We start from the raw sequence: 24,490 nt of genomic DNA, 5'->3' as shown, positions 1-24,490 counted from the left end.
GTAAGTGTGTGTGTGTGTGTGTGTGTGTGTACGTACTGTCACACTCCACTGAGTGTTCTCTGGCCCTCTTGCGAGTGTGACTGCGTTCTGCTCTGTACAGCTGACGAGATTCAGTGTCACTCTGCTGGTGTCGATACAGCTTCTCTTGTCTCATTCTGTGATGAGACAAACCTGAGAGCCACGCACACACACACACACACACACACACAGTTGAATTCGGGATATCACAGAAAGTTTTGATTAGTTTCCTAGCTGCAGTACATCACAAGTTGATTGAATCGGCTCGTTCTGACACGCTAGCGTTTCTATAGTAACAGACGGTTTAAATGGTGGACGCTCAACGTAAACACGTTGTTAACAAACGGCACGGTGAAGTTTTCGGTCATGAGGGTTTAGGGGAAAAAATAGAGAGAGAGAGCCAGAGACTGGCGTGGGAACGACTGCTTACACGAGTGAACAGGACGATTTTCTCAGACATCAAATGTAACACTAAATGGATAAAAAGCACGACAATCTTTCGTTCCTGAAAATTCGAGATTTGAAGGAAAATTGTTTGCAGTTTTACTGAGAGAAAATAGAGGAGGGGGGGGGGCATCAAAGAATGAGGAAAAAAAAGGCTGAATTTCACACTCGCGCTGGGTGATGGAGTAAAAATAATCCTGACACATCAAGACTATTTTCAGATGAGAGCCTGGTGTGCTGATGAAGGGTGCAACGGTTCTCATTACAGCACGAACAGATGGAGCTTAAAGAGAATGATCAGACTGAAATACCACCATTAAAGACAATAACATGTTAGCTGGAGCATTTTATCCTGATGGTACGTCCCATATTCCGTTAAATCCATTTACTATTAGACACAAATCACACCAGCGTCCACCCGAGTCAGCGTTACTATGGCAACGCGTCACCATAACCCTGCTGTTTGTTCTGCAGTTGGTGCTGTCAATATGGCTTCGTGTCAGTCTGCACCTTTTTTAGTGTGGAAAAGCTTTTTCTATCCACTGCTCTGTGTTTGTAATGTATATGTGGGGGAAAAGGTGTGAAGTGGCAATTTGTTTAAATATACAAAGATCTGGGAGTGAAAAAAAACACGATTTTACTTTTTTTTTTTTTTTTTTTTACATTTGTATGTGTGTGTGTGTGTGTGTGTGTGTATGTATGCATGTGTGTATATGTATGCATGTATATGCGCGCGTGTGTGTGTGTGTATGTGTGTGTGTGTATGTATGCATGTATACGTGTGTGTGTGCGTGTGTGTATGTATATGTATGTATGTATGTGTGTGTGTGTGTGTGTGTGTGTGTGTGTGTGTGAGTATGTATGCATGTATACGCGCGTGTGTGTGTGTGTGTATGTGTGTGTGTGTGTGTGTGTGTGTATGCATGTATACATGTGTGTGTGTGTGTATGCATGTATACGTGTGTGTGTGTGTGTATGCATGTATACGTGTGTGTGTGTGTGTGTGTGTATGTATGCATGTATACGTGTGTGTGTGTGTGTATGCATGTATACATGTGTGTGTGTGTGTGTATGCATGTATACGTGTGTGTGTGTGTGTGTGTGTGTGTGTGTATGCATGTATACGTGTGTGTGTGTGTGTGTGTATGCGTGTGTGTGTGTGTGTATGTGCACACTGTAACTTACGGTCAGTAGAGAGAAGCGAGCTGGTCAGCTTGAGCTTGTCTTTGGAGCAGGAAGAGGATGATGATGAAGGATCGATGAGACGGCTGCTCGGAGAGAACTTTGAGTGTTTGAGTGCGATCTTCTTGATGGGTTTGATCTTGTCCAGTGACCGGCCCTGCCAGTGACACTTCATGACACGCTGAAAGTGCAGACCCATTCCAACGTCTGTGACACAGAGAACACATCGACCTTTACAATCCTCGACACACACCTTCGACAATCCGCAGACAAACCACCCGAGGAATGGATTCCCAGAATGGCTGAGGAGCTAATAAACGTGCTATCTGGACTTATGTGTCGAGTTTAAACTGAGAGGCTGCAGTTTCCACACACTGCCAGCAGGTGGCGACTGATAGCTGTAATGGTTTTACAGGACTGGTGGAATTCCCCTCGCTCTCATCAGCCTGTCACTCTCAATCATTATGTGAGCTCCTCCTGAAGCCTTCACACACACACACACTCTCTCTAAACACCCTCACATACACTGAGCACCCCCCCCCTTTTGATTTCTTACCCCCCCTCCCCAAAACAAACAAACCCCCTCTCTGGACCCCACACCCATGACTCCTACCGGAGGAGGGGGTGGTGTTACAGCTTCACACTGCGTCAGTTATTCTCCCACACAGTGTTACACAATGTGACAGGTTTACACTGTACTTTAAAAATAGTTTAGAAGGACATCAGGGTTTGACTGTGGTTTCAACATCTGACTGAGACAGAAGATGAGGAAGAGTAAAAGAACATTAAAGGTGAAGGCGAAAAGGGGAGAAGGAGAAGGGGGGAGAAGGAGCGGGTGGGAGCAAGGGGGAGAAGGAGGAGGGCAAGGAGGGAGGGCGAGGGTGAGAAGGAGGAGGAGCAGGCAGAACCAGAAAAAGAAGGATGATAAAAAGAAGGAGTAAAAGAAGAATGAGAGAATGAAGAGTGTGCACTGGTAGTGGATAGAGACACAGAGCAGAGTTCTTGAAAAGAAAAGAAAAAAAAAATATTTGGCAGCCTGACTGCGGTACAGAGAGAGAGAGAGAGAGAGAGAGAGAGAGAGAGAGAGAGAAGGAGAGAGAGAGTGTGTGTGTGTGTGTGTATTGATTACATGCCTCACTCTGAACATGCTGCAGATTACAGGCTATTTTACAGAATGACAGCAGACCATGAATAATTAACACACAGGAAACACATGAATGCTGAGCTCAACACACACACAGCTGAACTGTCAGTAATCTACACACTGATCTACACACTGATCTGATCTATCGGTTGTCGTCACGTGTCCCTTTGTAGAGATGAAGGTAAATGGAAGAGAAACTGAAAGAAAGACGCCCTCGGCCTCTGGGTATCCTCATCCTGTTACTGAGAGAACACCAGGGTTACCTCACAACACACAGCTAGCAAACAGCTAACAGAGCTGTTCAGATGATGCAGAGTAGAGAGAGAATATGATGTGAGACAGAGAGAGAAGGGGGGGGGTGTGTGTGTGTGATGTGAAGACATCTACATAATGTGTGTATTACAGTGTATTATAGAACGTGTGTGTTACAGTAACACATCATACACCACGCTGCACTGATTCTTACATCAGAGCACTCGCAGGTTTTATCTCCTACTGCAAGCTTCTCCATATCATTTAAACAGGTAAATAAACAGATGTGTTACAAAATACATTTAAATAACAAGCTGTAAAAAGGTAAATATAGAAGAAAAGCAAGAGGTAAAGAAATGAATAAATGGATAAAGGGGTGAAAAGAGGGGTGAGAATAGAGGTAAAGGGGTGAGACGAGAAGTAAAGGGGTGCATAGAGAGGTAAAGGGGTTCATAGAGAGGTAAAGGGATGAGAAGAGGTAAAAAGAGGATAAGAGAGGTAAAGGGGGAGAAGAAAGGTAAAGGGGGAGAAGAAAGGTAAAGGGGTGAAGAGAGGTACAGGGGTGCATAGAGAGGTAAAGGGGAAAAGAAGTAAAGAGGAGAGAAGGGAGGTAAAGGGGGAGAAGAGAGGTAAAAGGGTGAATAGAGAGGTAAAGGGGAGAAGAGGTAAAGAGGAGAGAAGGGAGGTAAAGGGGGAGAAGAGAGGTAAAAGGAGGATAAGAGAGGTAAAAGGAGGATAAGAGAGGTAAAGGGGTGAATAGAGACGTAAAGGGGTGCATAGAGAGGTAAAGGGGAGAAGAGAAAGAGGAGAGAAGGGAGGTAAAGGGGTGCATAGAGAGGTAAAGAGTGGAGAAGAGAGGTAAAGGTGGGAGAATAGAGGTAAAGGGATTAATAAAGAGATAAATAGTGAGTGCTGCTGACCGTCGGTGAAGGAGAGGACGGGGTGGATGCAGGGGTCGAGCTGAGCCAGTCTGTCCAGCAGGGGGCGCTGGAACAGAGTGTGTGACAAAGCGGCAGGACGACTACAGCACATCACACACTGACCACTGACATCACAGCCACACCACTGGCCCGTCTGCACCTAGACACACACACACACACACGATTAGAACTGTTATTGTCTGAATATTTTCCCCACATTTGTTTTGTCTTTGGATTACATCATGCACATTCCACAGAACCACACCATTTCTCTCTCTCTCACACACACTTTCCCAACACTACACACCCATTAATGTCATCAATTCTCTGTGTGTTTTTCTAAGACATCTTTAAATTTCTTACATTTAAAAACACAACAATCAGACTGAAGGTAAAATAAAAAGAACCTGGACTAAATAAGCAGTTAGTGTGAGACGATTTAATCAGGCTAGTCATATTAAACCTCCTCTACACCTTCTGTCTGAGATGACGTTCTCCAGTGCTCATTCCAGTGTGTGTGAGAGAGAGGGGTTGCTAGGACAACCACAATTCAACTACTCAAGCCTATTCAAACTGGGTTATTCAGTAATCCCTCTACACACACACACACTCTTCGCAAATATGACTGTGTGAGTTCTGATTGGCTGAAACTATGCCACATACACACTGTAGAAGATATTACACTGTGTTACAATTTGACAAGAATCAAAACAAATCAGACAACACACACACACACACACACACACACACACACACACACACACACACACACACACACAATAAACAAATAGGAGGTTTAATATATACAAGCTTTTTGATGCAGGGTATCTTTTACTCTTTTATTAGAGACCTTAAAGCTCGTCCACTGTGCAGGCAATGATATGTCTGTCATATTGTGTGGAACTCTGCAGGAAGTGACATCACGTCACACCACCAGATAACCCCGCCCCCCCGTAGTGAGTAACGTGGTGAGAGACAATGCATGGATCAGGGTGTAGAGAGCGGTGTGTTCAGATTAGTAACCACACCACACTGTGAGCTGAACACAAACACACAAACGTGTGTGAACACCACCAGGGCACGAGAGGCACCCTAAACACACACACACACACACACAAAGCAGGTTTGGATATGATCGCTCTCTGTCTCACATACACAACTGTCACACCTTCATGGTCTTTTTATTTTTTGCACACTATCTCTCTCTCTCTCTCTCGATCACACTGACACACAGACCACCTTTTTCCCCTTGCACTTCAATGCCATACACAAAGCAGGTTTGGATCTCTCACACAATCACCTCTCTCTAATTCTGACACACACACAGTCCCAGTACCTTGTTGTTGAGTTGAGGCAGTGTGTAGGGTCGGATCAGGCGTCTCTTCCTGCAGGAGATAAGCGGTCGGGTTCGTGCTGCTACACAGCTCGAGTCTTCAGCACTAAGCCTCTGCTGCTCCGCCTCGGACACGGCGGAAGGACCACAACGTAGACTATAACACACACACATTCAGTAAAAAAGGTGTTAAACATGTTAGCTAAAGCTACACGAACAGGAAGTTGTACATGATTTTCTCAGGCTAGTCAACGTTTTATTGCTTAATATCTTCAATATCTCTAAAAATGTGTTGCACAGAAGCTTAAAAAAAAACAGACCTGTTTATGACTCCGTTGACATGTCGGACAGACGGGTAACTCTTCCTCAGGTTCGTCTCCATGGAGACACCGAGGGCCGACACCGAGCCGTTTGTCCCGTCGGCACTGGGCACCTGGAGAAATGTTATTAATTTATTGTGCTTATTAATGAAGCTCACAGTTGGTACAGTTCACATGGGCCCGGTGTTCGGTGACTGAAACGTCAGGTCTTCATGGAAACGTGTTTTTATGTATTTCACTCTAAGAGCATGGACGCTTACCAAGTTACAGGCGAGACTCTCCGTCCTCGACCCGCTGCCGTTCTCTGCTGCTGTCTCACAAACCGAGCTCTCACCCAGCACCACACCGCCCTGCACACATGTATCGTCATGTCCCTGATTAATCCTCTTTTAAAGATGGTCAGAGTGTTAGTCACTGCTCTGTGTTTATATTCTGCAGTGATGTGATGCATCCTGAGCTCTATTTCCTGTTTGGGGAATCGCTCGTGTTGTTATGAACTAACCGACTGTCCGTCATGTCATCAGCCACTGTCCGACTGTCCAGTAGGCTAATGTCACCTCAAATGTTACCGTATCTGTGTGTAGCATTACAGTTTAAAGGCTGTAGGAGGTGAAACATGTTAACGCTTGAAAAGTGTGTGCGTGGGTGTAATAGTGAGTGGTTGTGTGAGGTGAGACCTTGCTGGTACGGATGTGACGGTAGATGTCGGTGTGTTGGCGGATGCGATACTCCAGGTCAGAGACGTGAGCCTGCAGCCAGTTCCAGTGACTGATGATGGAAGAGCGTTCCAGCGCATAATGACCCTCAGCTCTCCTCCACCTACACACACACACACACACACACACACACACACACACACACACACACACACACAGTGAGAGAGACATTAGACCAGACTTTTCCATACGCGTCTTTTCCAAACAGAATTCACACAGAAAGACATTTGTGAGAAAGTGAAGTGACTCATCTTCAGGAAAAAACAGACAACTGTAATTCTTATTCATGTGAGTTAGACTTATTTACACCTCGTACATGATCACATATTTAACCCAGTCCGGTTCACCCTCCTCTTCCTCGGTGCTCTTTTTCTTTTGTAGCCAGACATTTGTTTTTAGCTACTTCTGACATGCAAATCCAAAAACTCTTCAGTGTGTGTGTTTGTGGGAGAGGCCATCGTGCTGCATTCACACACGATCATTAGTGCCGAGTCATGATGACGCCTCACATCACAGAGTAGAAAAACAAGATCAAAACACACACACACACGCACACACACACACACACACACACACACACAGTGCCTGGGTAATATCCTACAGTCTGTCTTACATGTATGTCTGTCCATCTGACCTACAGCCTGTCTGTCTGTCCGTATATGTATGCCTTACAGCCTCTGCCTGTCTGTCCGTCCGTATGTATGCCTTACAGCCTGCCCGTCCGTATGTATGCCTTACAGCCTGTCTGTCCGTCCGTATGTATGCCTTACAGCCTGTCTGCCCGTCCGTATGTATGCCTTACAGCCTGTCTGCCCGTCCGTATGTATGCCTTACAGCCTGTCTGCCCGTCCGTATGTATGCCTTACAGCCTGTCTGCCCGTCCGTATGTATGCCTTACAGCCTGCCCGTCCGTATGTATGCCTTACAGCCTGTCTGCCCGTCCGTATGTATGCCTTACAGCCTGTCTGCCCGTCCGTATGTATGCCTTACAGCCTCTGTCTGTCTGTCCGTATATGTATGCCTTACAGCCTCTGCCTGTCTGTCCGTATATGTATGCCTTACAGCCTCTGCCTGTCTGCCCGTATATGTATGCCTTACAGCCTCTGCCTGTCTGTCCGTATATGTATGCCTTACAGCCTCTGCCTGTCTGTCCGTATATGTATGCCTTACAGCCTCTGCCTGTCTGTCCGTATATGTATGCCTTACAGCCTCTGCCTGTCTGTCCGTATATGTATGCCTTACAGCCTCTGCCTGTCTGCCCGTATATGTATGCCTTACAGCCTCTGCCTGTCTGTCCGTATATGTATGCCTTACAGCCTCTGCCTGTCTGTCCGTATATGTATGCCTTACAGCCTCTGCCTGTCTGTCCGTATATGTATGCCTTACAGCCTGTCTGCCCGTCCGTATGTATGCCTTACAGCCTGTCTGCCCGTCCGTATGTATGCCTTACAGCCTGTCTGCCCGTCCGTATGTATGCCTTACAGCCTGTCTGCCCGTCCGTATGTATGCCTTACAGCCTCTGCCTGTCTGTCCGTATATGTATGCCTTACAGCCTCTGCCTGTCTGTCCGTATATGTATGCCTTACAGCCTCTGCCTGTCTGTCCGTATATGTATGCCTTACAGCCTCTGCCTGTCTGTCCGTATATGTATGCCTTACAGCCTCTGCCTGTCTGCCCGTATATGTATGCCTTACAGCCTCTGCCTGTCTGTCCGTATATGTATGCCTTACAGCCTCTGCCTGTCTGTCCGTATATGTATGCCTTACAGCCTCTGCCTGTCTGTCCGTATATGTATGCCTTACAGCCTGTCTGCCCGTCCGTTTGTATGCCTTACAGCCTGTCTGTCCGTCCGTATGTATGCCTTACAGCCTGTCTGTCCGTCCGTCTGTCCGCCTTACAGTCTGTCCGTCTGTCCGCCTTACAGTCTGTCCGTCTGTCCGTCTGTCCGCCTTACAGTCTGTCCGTCTGTCCGCCTTACAGTCTGTCCGTCTGTCCGCCTTACAGTCTGTCCGTCTGTCCGCCTTACAGTCTGTCCGTCTGTCCGCCTTACAGTCTGTCCGTCTGTCCGCCTTACAGTCTGTCCGTCTGTCCGCCTTACAGTCTGTCCGTCTGTCCGCCTTACAGTCTGTCCGTCTGTCCGCCTTACAGTCTGTCCGTCTGTCCGCCTTACAGTCTGTCCGTCTGTCCGCCTTACAGTCTGTCCGTCTGTCCGCCTTACAGTCTGTCCGTCTGTCCGCCTTACAGTCTGTCCGTCTGTCCGCCTTACAGTCTGTCCGTCTGTCCGCCTTACAGTCTGTCCGTCTGTCCGCCTTACAGTCTGTCCGTCTGCCCGCCTTACAGTCTGTCCGTCTGCCCGCATTACAGTCTGTCCGTCTGCCCGCATTACAGTCTGTCTGTCTGCATTACAGTCTGTCTGTCTGTCTGTCTGCATTACAGTCTGTCTGTCTGTCTGTCTGCATTACAGTCTGTCTGTCTGTCTGTCTGCATTACAGTCTGTCTGTCTGTCTGTCTGCATTACAGTCTGTCTGTCTGTCTGTCTGCATTACAGTCTGTCTGTCTGTCTGTCTGCATTACAGTCTGTCTGTCTGTCTGTCTGTCTGCATTACAGTCTGTCTGTCTGTCTGTCTGTCTGCATTACAGTCTGTCTGTCTGTCTGTCTGTCTGCATTACAGTCTGTCTGTCTGTCTGTCTGCATTACAGTCTGTCTGTCTGTCTGTCTGTCTGCATTACAGTCTGTCTGTCTGTCTGTCTGCATTACAGTCTGTCTGTCTGTCTGCATTACAGTCTGTCTGTCTGTCTGTCTGCATTACAGTCTGTCTGTCTGTCTGTCTGCATTACAGTCTGTCTGTCTGTCTGCATTACAGTCTGTCTGTCTGTCTGTCTGCATTACAGTCTGTCTGCATTACAGTCTGTCTGTCTGTCTGTCTGCATTACAGTCTGTCTGTCTGTCTGTCTGCAATTCACTCTGTCTGTCTGTCTGCAATTCACTCTGTCTGTCTGTCTGTCTGTCTGCATTACAGTCTGTCTGTCTGTCTGCATTACAGTCTGTCTGTCTGTCTGCATTACAGTCTGTCTGTCTGTCTGCATTACAGTCTGTCTGTCTGTCTGCATTACAGTCTGTCTGTCTGCATTACAGTCTGTCTGTCTGCATTACAGTCTGTCTGTCTGCATTACAGTCTGTCTGTCTGTCTGTCTGCATTACAGTCTGTCTGTCTGCATTACAGTCTGTCTGTCTGCATTACAGTCTGTCTGTCTGTCTGCATTACAGTCTGTCTGTCTGTCTGCATTACAGTCTGTCTGTCTGTCTGCATTACAGTCTGTCTGTCTGTCTGTCTGTCTGCCTTACAGCCTGCCTGCCTGCCTGTCTGTATGCCTTACAGCCTGTCTTTCAGCCTGGCCGTCCTACAGCTTGTATGTAGGGGAGGGGAAGCACACACTCTGCCACAGGGGGGCAGTGTCTCCTGTGTCTAAGCAGCTCTGATAGTGAGCGTAAGACATTTTGTCATAGCAACTATTCAAGTGAAATAAATGTACTTCAACAAGTGTGTGTGTGAGAGAAAGATTTTAAGAACACAGACACCCCAACACACAGGGATATTAAATAGGCACAGATGGCCCTGACAGAACTGTGTGTGTGTGTGCGTGTGTGTGTGTGTGTGTGTGACTCTAAGGGTGTTTGTGTGCTTTTCATCCAGGAACAGGAAGCTCTAACAGGAAGCAAGGAGGAGGCAGGAAGTAGCAGAAATATTCTCTCTCTCTCTCTCTCTCTCTCTCTCTCTCTTTATGAAGCACACATACACACTTGGTTAAGCTAATTGATAGCTAGCATTCACTGTGTAGATTGTGGCTTTGTTGCCAAGGAAAAAAACAATTTTTGAGCTGATGAGGAAACAGCTTTTTGAGGAAATAACTGCATGTTCAGTGATAGTGAAGCAAAATATAAACACAGGAAATCAGGTCTGATCACATGTGAAGGAAAACTCAAAGCATGCACACACACTGAAAAGCTAAAACTCAGAGAGAGAGAGAGAGACACAGAGAGAGAGAGAGAGAGAGAGAGAGAGAGAGAGAGAGAGACAGATAGACAGAGAGAGACAGATCACTGTTCACTGATACAAACACAGCCATGTAAATACACATTACTCAAACACAAACAGTAAAAGAGTGTAAAATGCAAACTGATTTAGATCCAAACACAACAACCACAGCATCCGCGAACACCGCGTCAGGATAACACCGGTAACGTAACGTTACACACACGGCCAGTTTAAATAGATTTAAACCATCACTTGATAGAGGACATAGTGTTGTGATTACGAGTAGTGATCACATCTGACACACACACACACACACACATACACGCACACACACAGACACACACACACAGCCAACACATGCAAAGCACAGTTGACCTTTATCCCACTACAGGTAAACTTTAGTGTGTGAGGCAACTATGCATGAGAAAGGAAAAAAATGCAGGGGTGTGGGGGAGGGGTAAAATGTTTAATACTTTAAATTTAATAAATCAGCATTTCCACAATTAGCTTGAACTCTGACACTAAACTGAGACTGAAGCTCCGCCCACTTTCTAAATTTCACAGCAAGAATGCTTTGGACTGTGTGTGGTGTTCAAGTGTGTGTGTGTGGGGGGGGGGAAGACACACACAAAGAGAGTGAGAGAGTAAGACAAACACACAGAGAGAGAGAGTGAGTGAGAGAGAGAGAAACAAAGAGAGAGAGAAAGTAAGACACAGAGAGAAAGAGAGAGAAAGTAAGACACAGAGAGAGAGAGAGAGAGAGTGAGAAAGACACACAAAGAGTGTGTGTGAGAGACACAGAGAGAGTAAGACAAACACACAGAGAGGGAGAGAGAGAGAGAGAGAGAGAGAGAGAGAGAGAGAGATTTTAATCATTGTCACCTGTAATGACCGTCCCACCTTCATACCCTCACAGTTTAAACGTTACCATGACGACGTAGACAATGACACTGAACTGCAGACTGGGGCCACAAACGCAACATGAAACGCCTTTTATTGAGGTTAAATGTCTTATAACAACATCGTCTGTGTGTAAGAACAAGTAAACTACCAATCCTGAGAAAGACCACAGGAAGAAGAGGAAGAAGAACAAGAAGAAGGAAGAAAAAACCACAAAGAGCACCAGGCTTATTCATTCTGTGTGTCTGCCACACACACACCCACCCACACACACACACACAGACTTTCCCTCACTCCCACACACTCACAGAGGAGTCCTTTCATTCTAGCCCAGGCGCTGCAGGCACTGCCAGGTACAGATGATGGAGAGACAGAGAGAGAGAGATAATGACCAAAAATGCAGTGTTACAACCAAATCTGCTCACGGTTTAAACATCTCTCTTTACTTTCTTTTATCCATTGAGGAATGTTGTGTAACTGTAACGGATCTCAGCAGCGTACTGACTGTACAGTAACTGTGGAAAAAAAATAAAGATGAAAGTTTATCTGTGTAATCTTAAACCGTTTAACAATATAAACTAAGATCGAAATTCATGAAATACCTTTTTAAATAATCTAAGAAACAATGTCAGTGTCACCCATAACTATGTACGCACAACGTAAATGAATAGAGCAGCACAACCTAAATGATTAAAGCAGCACAACCTAAATGAATAGAGCAGCACAACCTAAATGAATAGAGCAGCACAACCTAAATGAATAGAGCAGCACAACCTAAATGAGTAGAGCAGCACAACCTAAATGAGTAGAGCAGCACAACGTATACACAATGTAACACCATAAATGTAACCTGTAACACTGACACAATGTAACACCATTATAACTAACACTGACACAACGTAACACCATTATAACTGTAACACTGACACAACGTAACACCATTATAACTAACACTGACACAATGTAACACCATTATAACTGTAACACTGACACAACGTAACACCATTATAACTGTAACACTGACACAACGTAACACCATTATAACTAACACTGACACAATGTAACACCATTATAACTAACACTGACACAATGTAACACCATTATAACTGTAACACTGACACAACGTAACACCATTATAACTGTAACACTGGCACAACGTAACACCATTATAACTGTAACACTGACACAACGTAACACCATTATAACTGTAACACTGACACAACGTAACACCATTATAACTGTAACACTGACACAATGTAACACCATTATAACTGTAACACTGACACAATGTAACACCATTATAACTGTAACACTGACACAATGTAACACCATTATAACTAACACTGACACAATGTAACACCATTATAACTGTAACACTGACACAATGTAACACCATTATAACTAACACTGACACAATGTAACACCATTATAACTGTAACACTGACACAATGTAACACCATTATAACTGTAACACTGACACAATGTAACACCATTATAACTAACACTGACACAATGTAACACCATTATAACTAACACTGACACAATGTAACACCATTATAACTAACACTGACACAATGTAACACCATTATAACTGTAACACTGACACAATGTAACACCATTATAACTAACACTGACACAATGTAACACCATTATAACTGTAACACTGACACAATGTAACACCATTATAACTGTAACACTGACACAATGTAACACCATTATAACTAACACTGACACAATGTAACACCATTATAACTAACACTGACACAATGTAACACCATTATAACTGTAACACTGACACAATGTAACACCATTATAACTAACACTGACACAATGTAACACCATTATAACTAACACTGACACAATGTAACACCATTATAACTGTAACACTGACACAATGTAACACCATTATAACTAACACTGACACAATGTAACACCATTATAACTGTAACACTGACACAATACATCATCACTATATCTTATGTTGACAAGGCTCTAGTTCCAGTTCATCCCAAAGGTGTTCAGTGGGGTTGGGTCAGAGCTCTGTGCAGGACATTCAATTTTATTTTTTCAATTTCAATAAAGCTGGTTAAAATTGGAAAAAATTAAATTCAGCAGAAAAAACTGTCAGGAGTGTGAAGCTACGGTGCAGTGCAGGGAGCTACGGAGGGTGAAGCTCTGGTGCAACGGTAAGGAGAACATGTGCAGGTGTGACTAACTGTTTCATGATGAATCTCTCTTCATCTGAGTGAATAAATCAAATGTTACACGGTGGTAATTCTGGGAAGTATCAACCGTTCATCAAATCCAAGCTTGCCTCTAAAACGGCTTCAGTGAGTCAGCTGGCTGCTCTGATTGATTTATTCTTCCCGTACAGCCCTTTACGGCATGGACAGATAAAATGCACTCGCCTCTCAATGTTTCACCAGAGAGAAGGAGAAAAGGTCGAAGATGAAACGACTTCCATGTGAATCTACACGTTTATATTCGCTGCTTTCTGAAATTCTCTCGGCTTTTCCTCTTTGGTCTGTTTTGTCGCTCTGCAGCTGAAACCGCGACGTGGCGATTAAAAACTACGTCGCTTCCTCTATGTTTGCAGCATCATACAAAGTAAAGCAGGAAGCGTGTGGGATTGTAAACATGACTCAACAGGCAGGACCTGCAGCAGAAATCGGGTCACACGCTGCACTGACGTTTATCTGTACGACTAGATCAGAGATCCGCCCAAGAGAGCCTGAGCAACGTGGGCGCCATTACTTTTAAACTGCCATTGCTCTTAACTTAAAATACAACAGCTATGAATCAAAGTCAAATTCATAAACTGTGCTAAGGCATTTGAATAAACAGTTTCATGACTTAATGGATTATACCTTTTCTTTTCTTTTTTACCTCGATGACGTCACACGCAGCACGCCGTCGCGCTAAAAAGTTAGCGAGGTTATGGAGGAAGTATCGTATCATCTGGTGCAAGCAAACATATCATGTAATGCATTCAACACAAACATTATGAGCTGGTTCACGTAACCACTTTATATTACACTCTTAACACACACACACACACGTTACCAGTCACGTTTGTCACGTTTTCGCCGGCACATAATTGTGATGAATGTCGACGTAGATTGACATAAAAGTCGCATCACATGGATTATACCTTTTCTTTTCTTTTTTACCTCAGGATGTCACTCATAAGCTAATAAAACACCACTGTTAGCTAGTTAGCTAACACTTTATGTAATTCTTTAGACACACACACAGAACAGGTGTAAGCAAACTGCATGGTGCTTTGCAGAGCTGCAGTTTCAGTGTTATTTCCTCCTGCTGCGGTTGAGGGAAACACGCGGCTCTACGCACTTAACAGACACGTACTGTACGCTGAGCTGAAGACCAAAGACAACGGAACAGAGAGTGAGAGAAGAGCAGACACACGCCTTTTTCCTTTTAACTGTTACATGAGTCACAGTGATGACGTGTCAGACATTTGTACGCATCTGTGCGTGTGTGTAAACGCTAAAATACTGTAGAAGCGCAGCAGTAGCATGACAACAAAGCCACTTAAATTTCATATCTATAATATCTTTAATATATATTAATAATCTCTTAAATCACTTAAGTTTACACTGGAGATGAGCTTTCAAACGTCGACGACACAAACGCGTCTTTTTTTGTATATTATTTGTACGAGTTATTGCTTTTTCTTTTGAGCCGCCTGGCCGGGTCAGACAGCCGCGTGGCCGGGTCAGAGAGCCGCGTAGGTGAGGCAGAGAGCCGCATAGGCGAGGCAGAGAGCCGCGTAGCCGAGGCAGAGAGCCGCGTAGCCGAGGCAGAGAGCCGCATAGCCGAGGCAGATAGAAGAAATTTGAGTAGCTGCAACATAGAATGAGAAAAGCACTTTTCTTTCTTGACTCAAGAGACACTCCACTGAGGCACGGTTTATTTGATGGAGAATGATCTTTTATCAGACAACATTAAAGGGAACGTTCGTAACCCTGGAGCTCGAACAGTCAGGTTTCACCTGTAACAAAGCCGCCTCTGATAATCCTACTCCAGGTAATTAAGTGAATACTGACCAATCAGAGAACATCATGTTAAAGGTGCTTTATTACTCCATATTTTTTTAATCCCTGTCTTTTCAGTGTGCGTGTGTGTGTGATCATGTGACCATCCACCAGTCCACAGCCATTTCCATATCAAATTTTCGAGTATCTAATATCCAAATTACGGCCTGAGCAGCTGCAGGCTGCATGCTGAAGGTTTTTACAGATTTTACCAAAATTCAGACCAGGAAAGTTCTCTAAGATCTCAGGGCTGACTCCATGATGAACCACACGCTCTCAGTCTCATCGGAACATAACTTATTATTTAAGAGAGATTTCTCTTTGGGTTTCAGTCTTTAACCTGAAAATGACGCTGCTGTAACCTGTGAGACCAAGAACCTCGCTGATACGCTGAGGTTTATTGGAAGGAGTCTCCAGTTTCAGTACCGGTTTCTCTGTAACGTAAGCCATCGGTTGATTTGGGGATTTTAAATACAGGAAATTCATTTTTGCAATGGTGGATCGATGGCAGCGACTCTGCCTCGAGTCAGATGGACACGACTGATTGTTTTCCCACAGCAGCGCACGTCCGAGTGCTTTATTCCACAAACGATACCGCGGCGTATTGCCAGTAACACGCAAAGCAGATGGAAAGAAGGCTTCTGTATACAAACACCTCCTCCGCCGTGCCTAAACAGAAGCAACAACATCGCCGCTGACGGCTTCCTGTGGCACCCAGACATGCAGGAGCGTTCAGCTCAACACTGTATCCTGATGAACTTCCATCATCGATACTCACTTTAACAGAAAAGCAACAGTGAATCATCTGAGCTTCACAACAGTGGCACCTTCTCCGGTTCTCTCTCGCTCCATCTCTCTCTCTTTTTCCTCTTCGAACTCTTGCCCCATTTCTGCTTCAGTGACTCAGGAATTTTCCATGAATTTGTGTTCTGTGGTTTAGGCAGAAATAGTGCACGATGTCCTGAAGCTTCCGTAAAATAAAATAAAACCAAACCAAAACAAAACCAAAGAAAGAAAATCTTCCCCTTGTTGTTCCACTCCATATTTATGATATAGTGTCTTGATTAAAGCCTTTATTTAAATTTCTTTTATTCTGAGACGTTTGTAAAGACCGAGACCCTGAATTGAGTGATAGAAAGAAATGGTGAAATTGCTGTACTCTTGTTTTACGAACGTTTGCGTATCGAGATACTTCCGTGTAGAGATTGCGTTCGTGACCGATCGTACCGGAGATGTTCCGACATCTGTATGTTATAAATGTAAACAATTAAAGCTTAACTAAGGCCACGTTCACACTGCAAGTCTTAACGCTCGATTCGGATATTTTGCTCAGATCAGATTTTTTTTTGTTTGGCTGTTCACATTACCTTTTAAAATGTGGCCTATATCAGATACCAGTGTGAACAGTTTGCTGTTTCGTACTCACCCGCATGCACAAACGAACAATAACAATGACGTCACACGCAGCACGCCGTCGCGCTAAAAAGTTGGCGAGGTTATGGCGGAAGTATCGTATCATCTGGTGCAAGCAAACATATCATGTAACGCTATAATGTGATGTATTCAATGCAAACATTATGAGCTGGTTGACGTAACCACTTTATATAACACTCTTAACACACACACACGTTGCCAGTCACGTTTCTGTCACATTTTTGCCGGCGCATAATTGTGACGAATGTCGATGTAGATTGACGTAAAAGTCGCATCAAATCCGCCTTGGCTGTTCACACTGCAGCCACATTGGAAAAAATCAGATTTGGGTCAGATTCAGGACCACATATGGAAGTGGCCCAGATCTGATTTGAAAAAAAAAAATAAATAAAATAAAAAATCCGATCTGGGCCAGATTTGAGTGTTCACACTACTCCTGAAGAAGTCTGACCTGGTCACTTGACCCCAAACAAATCGGATTTGGGCCACTTTTACCTGCAGTGTGAACGGGGCCAAATAGCCTCTTAAAGTCCTCCTCACTGCTCCTAACACTTTCTTTTGAGCTCTTTGGAGGTTTAAGATGCTTTATGAATACCTTTCATTAAGAATTTTGTCACTACTCAATATGGGGTCCTGGACTTTATCCCTTCCTCTGATCTGCCGTGTCAGGAACAACATTAAACTCTTTCGGAGAAACAGAAGTGACGTTGCCGAGATGATGTATAGTGACTCGGCCTTTCTATGCAGTAGCTGGATAGAAACGCGACGTCAGCCAAGTTCGCTGTGAGACGTTTTGTACATATTAAAGCGTGTGGTTTAAAATGATGGTTATATAGATATTACATCGTCGTGTCTCGACTGTAATTGATTTTATGTAACACCGCTGTCTCAAAAGATGTTGTATTCCATCCCGCAGACGAACGGACGAGGCGGCGATAAAAGCCAACTGCGCTGGAATTCATTACGCTGGCTCGCTGGATGATTTCATTCGGAGCCGTAGAGCTGGACTGCTAATGGACCGCAATTAGTCACTGTCGGTTATTTATAAAGCACATAGGACAGACAATAACGGCGTTTTTTTTCTTTCCTCGTGCTCTTGATAATGAAAACTGAACTCTACCTGACCTGAACACGTCTAATTGGAGCGGATGTAAATGAAACCGTGTAGTACTACGACGACATCCTGTACATTCAGATGAATAAAGACGACTGAGGAGTTTCACTGTAGCTCGCGTCTCCTCTGCACGGATCACGTACGGATGTGTGCGGAGGTGCGCCGATCGTCAGGGTAGACGATACATGCTCGTTTTTTCAACACGCTGTCTACACAGTGTGGACACAAGCCCCCCACGAGGAGGCTTATCTTTAACGCTATTGGCTGCCGTGGAGTCAAGTCGTGCACGTGGACACTGATAAACAAACACGCAGAATAAAGATGTGTATTTACAACATGGGGTCAGATTACAACCCCGATTCAGTGACAGTAACCAATCAGAACACAGTTTCCAGCATTAGTCCATCAGTAGCCACTGATGACATGGTTTATAGCCTTAATCCATCAAGAACCAATCAGAACAACAGTGAAAGCCCAAAATGTCACCATAACCAATCAGAACGCAGTCTCTTCTCCTAATCCCAAAGCAACCAATCATATTACACCATAAAAAATAAAACTGCTAAATATACCACTGCAACCCATCAGGATTCAGACCCTTAAAGCCACAGTGACCAATTAGATTTCTGCTCACACCCTGAAAGCCTCTGCAACCAATCAGGCCACAGTTAACTGCCCTAATAACCAAATAACCAATCGGATTACACGTCCGGCCTGTACTGCCATCAGAGCACAGATCCTGTCTAAACCACATCTGCACCAAAATGAAGTGCAGTTAAGAGTCCTTAATAAACCAGCAACCAATCAGATCCCAACACCTGACTCTATGATGGACTTCGATACAAAACATATCACACACACACACACACACACACACACGGAAACTCTCACACGGATCGATTCCTACACATTTTCTTCTCTTGTACGTTTGCACTTCTATACTAACTCGTGTACGTTTGTTCTGATCAAAATTTTCTTAAGAGCATCGATAACATTCAGAAAATTCTGAAAGAATCCATCCAGAAAAACTGAGAAATAGAGCAAGAACTAAGGAAGGAGAGAAAAACGAGAAGAAGAAAAAAAAGGACTTAACACTTATGTCTTAAAGTGAATTTGACAAATTTAACACAAAAATTCTGCTTTGGTGCTTGGCCCCTAAAAACGCTAACACGGTATCTAGGTTGTCAGTATCATATTCTTAAGACAGACAAGTAGACAAGCAGGCAGGCAGACAGACAGACAGACAGACAGAGACAAGCAGACAGACAGACAGACAAGCAGACAGACAGACAGACAAGCAGACAGACAGACAGACAAGCAGACAGACAGACAGACAAGCAGACAGACAGACAGACAGACAAGTAGGCAGACAGACAGATAGACAAGTAGGCAGACAGACAGATAGACAAGTAGGCAGACAGACAGATAGACAAGTAGGCAGACAGACAGATAGACAAGTAGGCAGACAGACAGATAGACAAGTAGGCAGACAGACAGATAGACAAGTAGGCAGACAGACAGATAGACAAGCAAGCAGACAGATAGAAAAGTAGGCAGACAGACAGATAGACAAGCAGGCAGACAGACAGGGACAAGCAGGCAGACAGACAGAGACAAGCAGGCAGACAGACAGGCAGACAGACAGAGACAAGCAGGCAGACAAGCAGATGTCTGTCTGCTTGTCAATCTGTAGACAAAAAGGCAGATAGATGAGCAGGCAGACACAGACAGGCAGGCAGACAGAAATACAGACTAGTAGGTCAGCAGGCAGGCAGACAGGCAGGCAGACAAGCAGGCAGACATACAGATAGACAAGCAGACAGACAGACAGGCAGGTAGACAGACAGACGGCCTCTCAGACACACTGAGCAGGAGACGATCAAAACTCTGAGCAAGATTTTAAACACTCTGTATCTGACACACGGCTGCTGTGTACATGTTCATGCCACTAATTATTACTGACACCATCATCTGCCTTTAGGGGGGGAGAGAGAGAGAGAGAGAGAGAGAGAGAGAGGGAGAGAGAGAGAGAGAGAGAGGGGGAGACAAGTAATAGTGACAGACAGACAGACAGAGATCATTGTGTTATTTTTAGCACTATGAGCATGTGAACATTTCGCCTCTTTCATGTGTCTCTGCTGTGCAAAGTCAAACTATTCATCACCAAACTGTCAGCAATAAATAAAAGAATAAATAAAAACAAACAAACATTTAAATAAATAAATCATATAAACCTGTCTCATGTAACGTTATTTCTTCAAAGGTTTTTATCAGTAACAGTAGATTACTGATATGACGATGTGTGTGTGTGTGTGTGTGTGTGTGTGTGTGTGTGTGCTCACTGAACTGATAGGTGAGCCTTTCTGCTCTCTCTCTTCACCACCACACTCACTGGACAATTAAACATTCCTGTCATATCACCTCAAGACCAACGTTCAGCAGCTAATGAAAGACCTTTAGTAGATTTATATCTGATCTTTAGTAGATTTTCAGTGCTGACCAAACAACAGCCCACAAACCATACAGAAGGAGAGAGAGAGAGAGAGAGAGAGAGAGAGAGATATTGCATTTATGTTACATCATTATACCAAAATGTCTACATCCGAATTACAAACATTGTACAAAACCTGATGAAGCACTTAGTAAAGAGACAGCAGGGTATAACTGTAAACAATGTCAGAGAGAGAGGGAGGGAGAGAGGAGAGAGAAATTAAGAAGAGAAGAGAGGAGAGAAATGGAGAGGAGAAGAGAGGAGAAGAGAGGAGAGAAATGGAGAAGAGAAGAGAGGAGATGAGATGAGAAGAGAAGAGAGAGGAGAGAAATGGAGAGGAGATGAGATGAGAAGAGAGGAGAGAAATGAGAAATGGAGAGGAGAAGAGAGGAGTGAAATGTAGAGGAGAAGAGAGGAGACGAGAGGAGTGAAATGTAGAGGAGAAGAGAGGAGACGAGAGGAGAGAAATGAGAAATGGAGAGAAGAGAGGAGATGAGAGGAGAAGAGAAGAGAGAAGAGAGGAGAGAAACGGAGAGTAGATGAGATGAGAAGAGAAGAGAGGAGAGAAATGGAGAGGAGAGTAGATGAGAAGAGGGGAGAGAAATGAGAAATGGAGAGGAGAAGAGAGGAGTGAAATGTAGAGGAGAAGAGAGGAGACGAGAGGAGAGAAATGAGAAATGGAGAAATGGAGAGGAGAGAAATGAGAAATGTAGAGGAGAAGAGAGGAGACGAGAGGAGAGAAATGAGAAATGGAGAGGAGAAGAGAGGAGATGAGAGGAGTGAAATGTAGAGGAGAAGTTGCATTGAGCTTGCATCATGTAACTGAACGTGTGGTGTGAAGTGAAAGTAAAACAGATCAGATGAACACATGCTGCTGCAGTAACGGGTTTCTTCTCCTCTAAACCCGTAGACGAGCGCGGCCTGACGACGTGGACTTAAGCAGACGTGTGATGATGCTACGATGTGAACACAACATACTATTATGGCGTGAAACACAAAGTGTCGACCCCTAGCATGTCATTGTAAAGAAAACAACAGACTGTTAAACACACTGACACCCGAGTTACAGGTTACACACTGACACCCGAGTTACAGGTTACACACTGACACCCGAGTTACAGGTTACACACTGACACCCGAGTTACAGGTTACAGACGAAGAGTGCGGCGGCAACGCATCATACGGCACCGCGTCGCCACGTCGTGGCCTTTAAATGCCGCTGAAACAGTAACTCCCTCTTTAGGTCGAATCAGCAAACCGGTTACGTATGTGCTGACATGACAAAAACTAAAGTGGGTTAAAGAACATCACCATGGCAACTGGGCCGTTTCGTATACTCAATGTTGAGAACGCAGAACAAAAGAAAATGTAATAAATAAATCCTGTCCTACAGACACGCCCACTTCAGGGTTGCACGTGTTGATCTAGCATTGAAACAAACAGGCTTGTGGAATGAAGGTAAAGTTAGTCATCTATAAACTTTTAAACTGGCAGAAGAAGGGTGCTTTTTATTGATACCTGGCAACACTTCACACTAGTGAAAAACGTGTAATTGTGGAATCCATGAAGCAAAAGAAAGCAGAATGTAGTTTATTGAGCTGTAGTTTACCAAGTGTGTGACTCTAGTCTCTGATTGTTGATTATGTAAATGTAACACACACCAGACCAGAGAATCCTACACACACACACACACACACACACACACCCCTCATCGTTCACCTGCTGGTGGCACAAAACTCAGATGTTCTCATCGTAAGAATTTAACGTCACCAACCTAAACAACCACCTCATCAGCAAGCAGGACTTTAAAGTTCACTACTCACAGTGAAATGTGCCGCTGCTCGACGTCCACCCGGCCCAGCTCGTCCTCTTCCACATCTGTTTCTCCTCCGGAGCTGCTCTCGGTGGCGTCCGAATCAAAGGCGTTTTCCGCCGCTCGCAGGTTGGTGCTGCAGCTCAGCGATAGCCGCTCCAGTTCGGCCGGCACAGATTCACCCCTCAGAACCCGGCTGGGTTCTGCTCTCTCCCGATGGACCCGGGAGTCCTGAGTCCCCAGAGTGCTGCAAAGTAATCCACCGAGCTGTTGCTGCACGTGACGCTCCACCTGCTTCGCCTGCACCACTTGCAGCCGCTTATGCAGGCGCCGCAGACGACCCTCGATCTCCATCTGTCGGCTTTTGGCCTGCTGCGAACGGCTGTGCAGGTCTCCACCCAGGCTTTCGAGGGAGTGGAGCACAGAAGGCGGAGCCACGGAAACGTCCGCACTAAACACAGACAAACTGTCCGAACCGTTCCGCTCTTGTGTAAGCGAGCGAAAGGGCACGGGAGATTCTGGGATATCCTGGTTGTTCTGCCGATCCCGGGGGACACCTCTAGGGCACTGGTGCTGCTCTGTGGAATCTTTAGCAGGACCATTTCCTGTTGACCCGCCGTGAGCAAGGGGTAGCCCTGCTTGTCCGTACTTGCCTCCATTCATGGTGACGCTGCTGGAGTCTTTGTTTGTTTTTGTAAATTTCCTCGCCACGCCGTTTACGCCGGCACTCTGCTGTAGAGAAGACAGACTGCTAGCATTCCCAGCACTCATGATGCTCTTCAGCTGCTCCTCTGAGAGCTCCAGGGTGTGGTGCTTGCGCTGTAAGATGCCGGGCAGGATGTCGAAAACGTTCTGCAATTTCAGGGTCTCGTCCGAGCAGCGGTACGAAGTGACGAACTCTTGTATTTTGCCCAAATCGCGACTCGATTCGTCCTTGGTTCCGGCCACGCAGGACAGATGATCCTCTTTGTCAGCGGAGTTTTTGCGTTTGACTGTGCCGTTCGTTGGGACGAGGACGCGGTCGGTGGCACCGTTTTCCTCCACGGCACTCTGGTTGATAGCGGAGGAGGACGGAGCCAGTTTGAGGCGGATTCGGTGAGTGTCGGCCGGCGTGTCGGTCAGCGCGGGCGCCATCGCAGCCATTCAGCGGCGCAAGGGGGCCGAGGCCAGAGCCACACCACCCACCTACCGTCACGCCACAGGACAACCTGCTGTGGGACAAAACAAAAAACATGTGAGGATCAAAAGGCTCAAAGAAAAAACTTCTTTATTCAAAAGTTCTACCTTTTTTTCTCCAAAACAATAAAAATCGTCTTCGTTTCACCAAACGCCATCTCGTCTGGATTAAACCTCATTTGGCGGACAATTTCACTGAGGAGTCTGACATTAAATCTCTCGGCTCAATTCAGCTGCCTGAGCATCAAGACAAAATAAATCATCATGTTTCACTTTCTAATCAAGTTTTTTTAACTTCCTCGTGTGAACGGAGTACCGAAGTGAATTCGGTCCAAATCCAGATCTGTACAGCACACAAAGACAGCACAGGGTTAGAAGCATTTGTGTGTGTGTTTACGTCCTAGCGCTTGATCGTTTTTCCTTTCCATCATAATTAGAGGAAAAGGCGTAACGTGGTACAGACGAGCGAGTCAGAATTGAGCCTGGTGTTTATTTAGAGGATTCACAGATGACTGGATCAGTGTGGATCAGAGATCCTGCAGTAAGACCCAAACATTCCCACTCAAGATCTCAGGAACAAAGTAGAGCAGAAGAGTCTTGAGGCTAAATAAAGCTTAATCCAAATCGATCTCGATCCTTTTCGCTGCGTTGTTTTAATGCGACTTAAACGATGCGACTTAATTATTTAATTATAAAAAATTGTTCTAATGTTCGACTTAAATCGTTTTTATTATTATTCAAGGATTTATTCTCAATAATTTTTTTATTTAAATAATTAATCATTAAGATTAATTTAGATTAAATCTGTTCATATTTTCTTTTTAAGGCAAACTGGTTTATAAATTACTGCGTTTTTCAGCTTAAAAGAAAAATAAAATATTCTCCGAAAGTTTTAGATGTCTTCAAAAGAACCGGTCGGTCAGCCAAATAATACGTGTCTTCATTTCGGAAAGATTTTTTTTAGGGAGATTTGGTGTTTGGGTATAAAATTCAGCAGTGTTTATCTGCGTCATGTCGTACGTGATGAAGGAGAAACGGCGTGTGCTCTTTATGGAGGATCACGTGAACTTCAGCGTCTTCACTCTCGCTGGTAAACCGGAGGTCTGTTAGAGACGATTATGAAGCTTCAGCCAAGATCAGG

At 44.8% G+C, this 24,490-nt stretch overlaps 1 protein-coding gene across 4 annotated transcripts in view; it reads right to left on the bottom strand.

Moving 5' to 3' along the window:
- kansl1b (KAT8 regulatory NSL complex subunit 1b) overlaps positions 1-24,490 on the bottom strand; it is a 44,551-nt gene that overhangs the window by 4,697 nt on the left and 15,364 nt on the right. For all 4 annotated transcript variants that reach the window (XM_027177900.2, XM_047816091.1, XM_047816090.1 and 1 more), the window contains 8 exons: positions 22,184-23,384; positions 6,291-6,432; positions 5,874-5,963; positions 5,614-5,726; positions 5,297-5,450; positions 3,961-4,120; positions 1,648-1,851; positions 37-171 (listed from right to left, as the gene is read on the bottom strand). In XM_027177900.2, coding sequence (XP_027033701.2) covers positions 37-171; positions 1,648-1,851; positions 3,961-4,120; positions 5,297-5,450; positions 5,614-5,726; positions 5,874-5,963; positions 6,291-6,432; positions 22,184-23,316 — 2,131 coding nt within the window. In that variant the 5' untranslated portion in view covers positions 23,317-23,384. The remainder of the gene's footprint in view (positions 1-36; positions 172-1,647; positions 1,852-3,960; positions 4,121-5,296; positions 5,451-5,613; positions 5,727-5,873; positions 5,964-6,290; positions 6,433-22,183; positions 23,385-24,490) is intronic.

This window comes from Tachysurus fulvidraco, chromosome 7, assembly GCF_022655615.1.
Source record: "Tachysurus fulvidraco isolate hzauxx_2018 chromosome 7, HZAU_PFXX_2.0, whole genome shotgun sequence".
NCBI lineage: Eukaryota > Metazoa > Chordata > Actinopteri > Siluriformes > Bagridae > Tachysurus > Tachysurus fulvidraco.
This window is presented reverse-complemented; position numbering and strand designations above follow the sequence as displayed.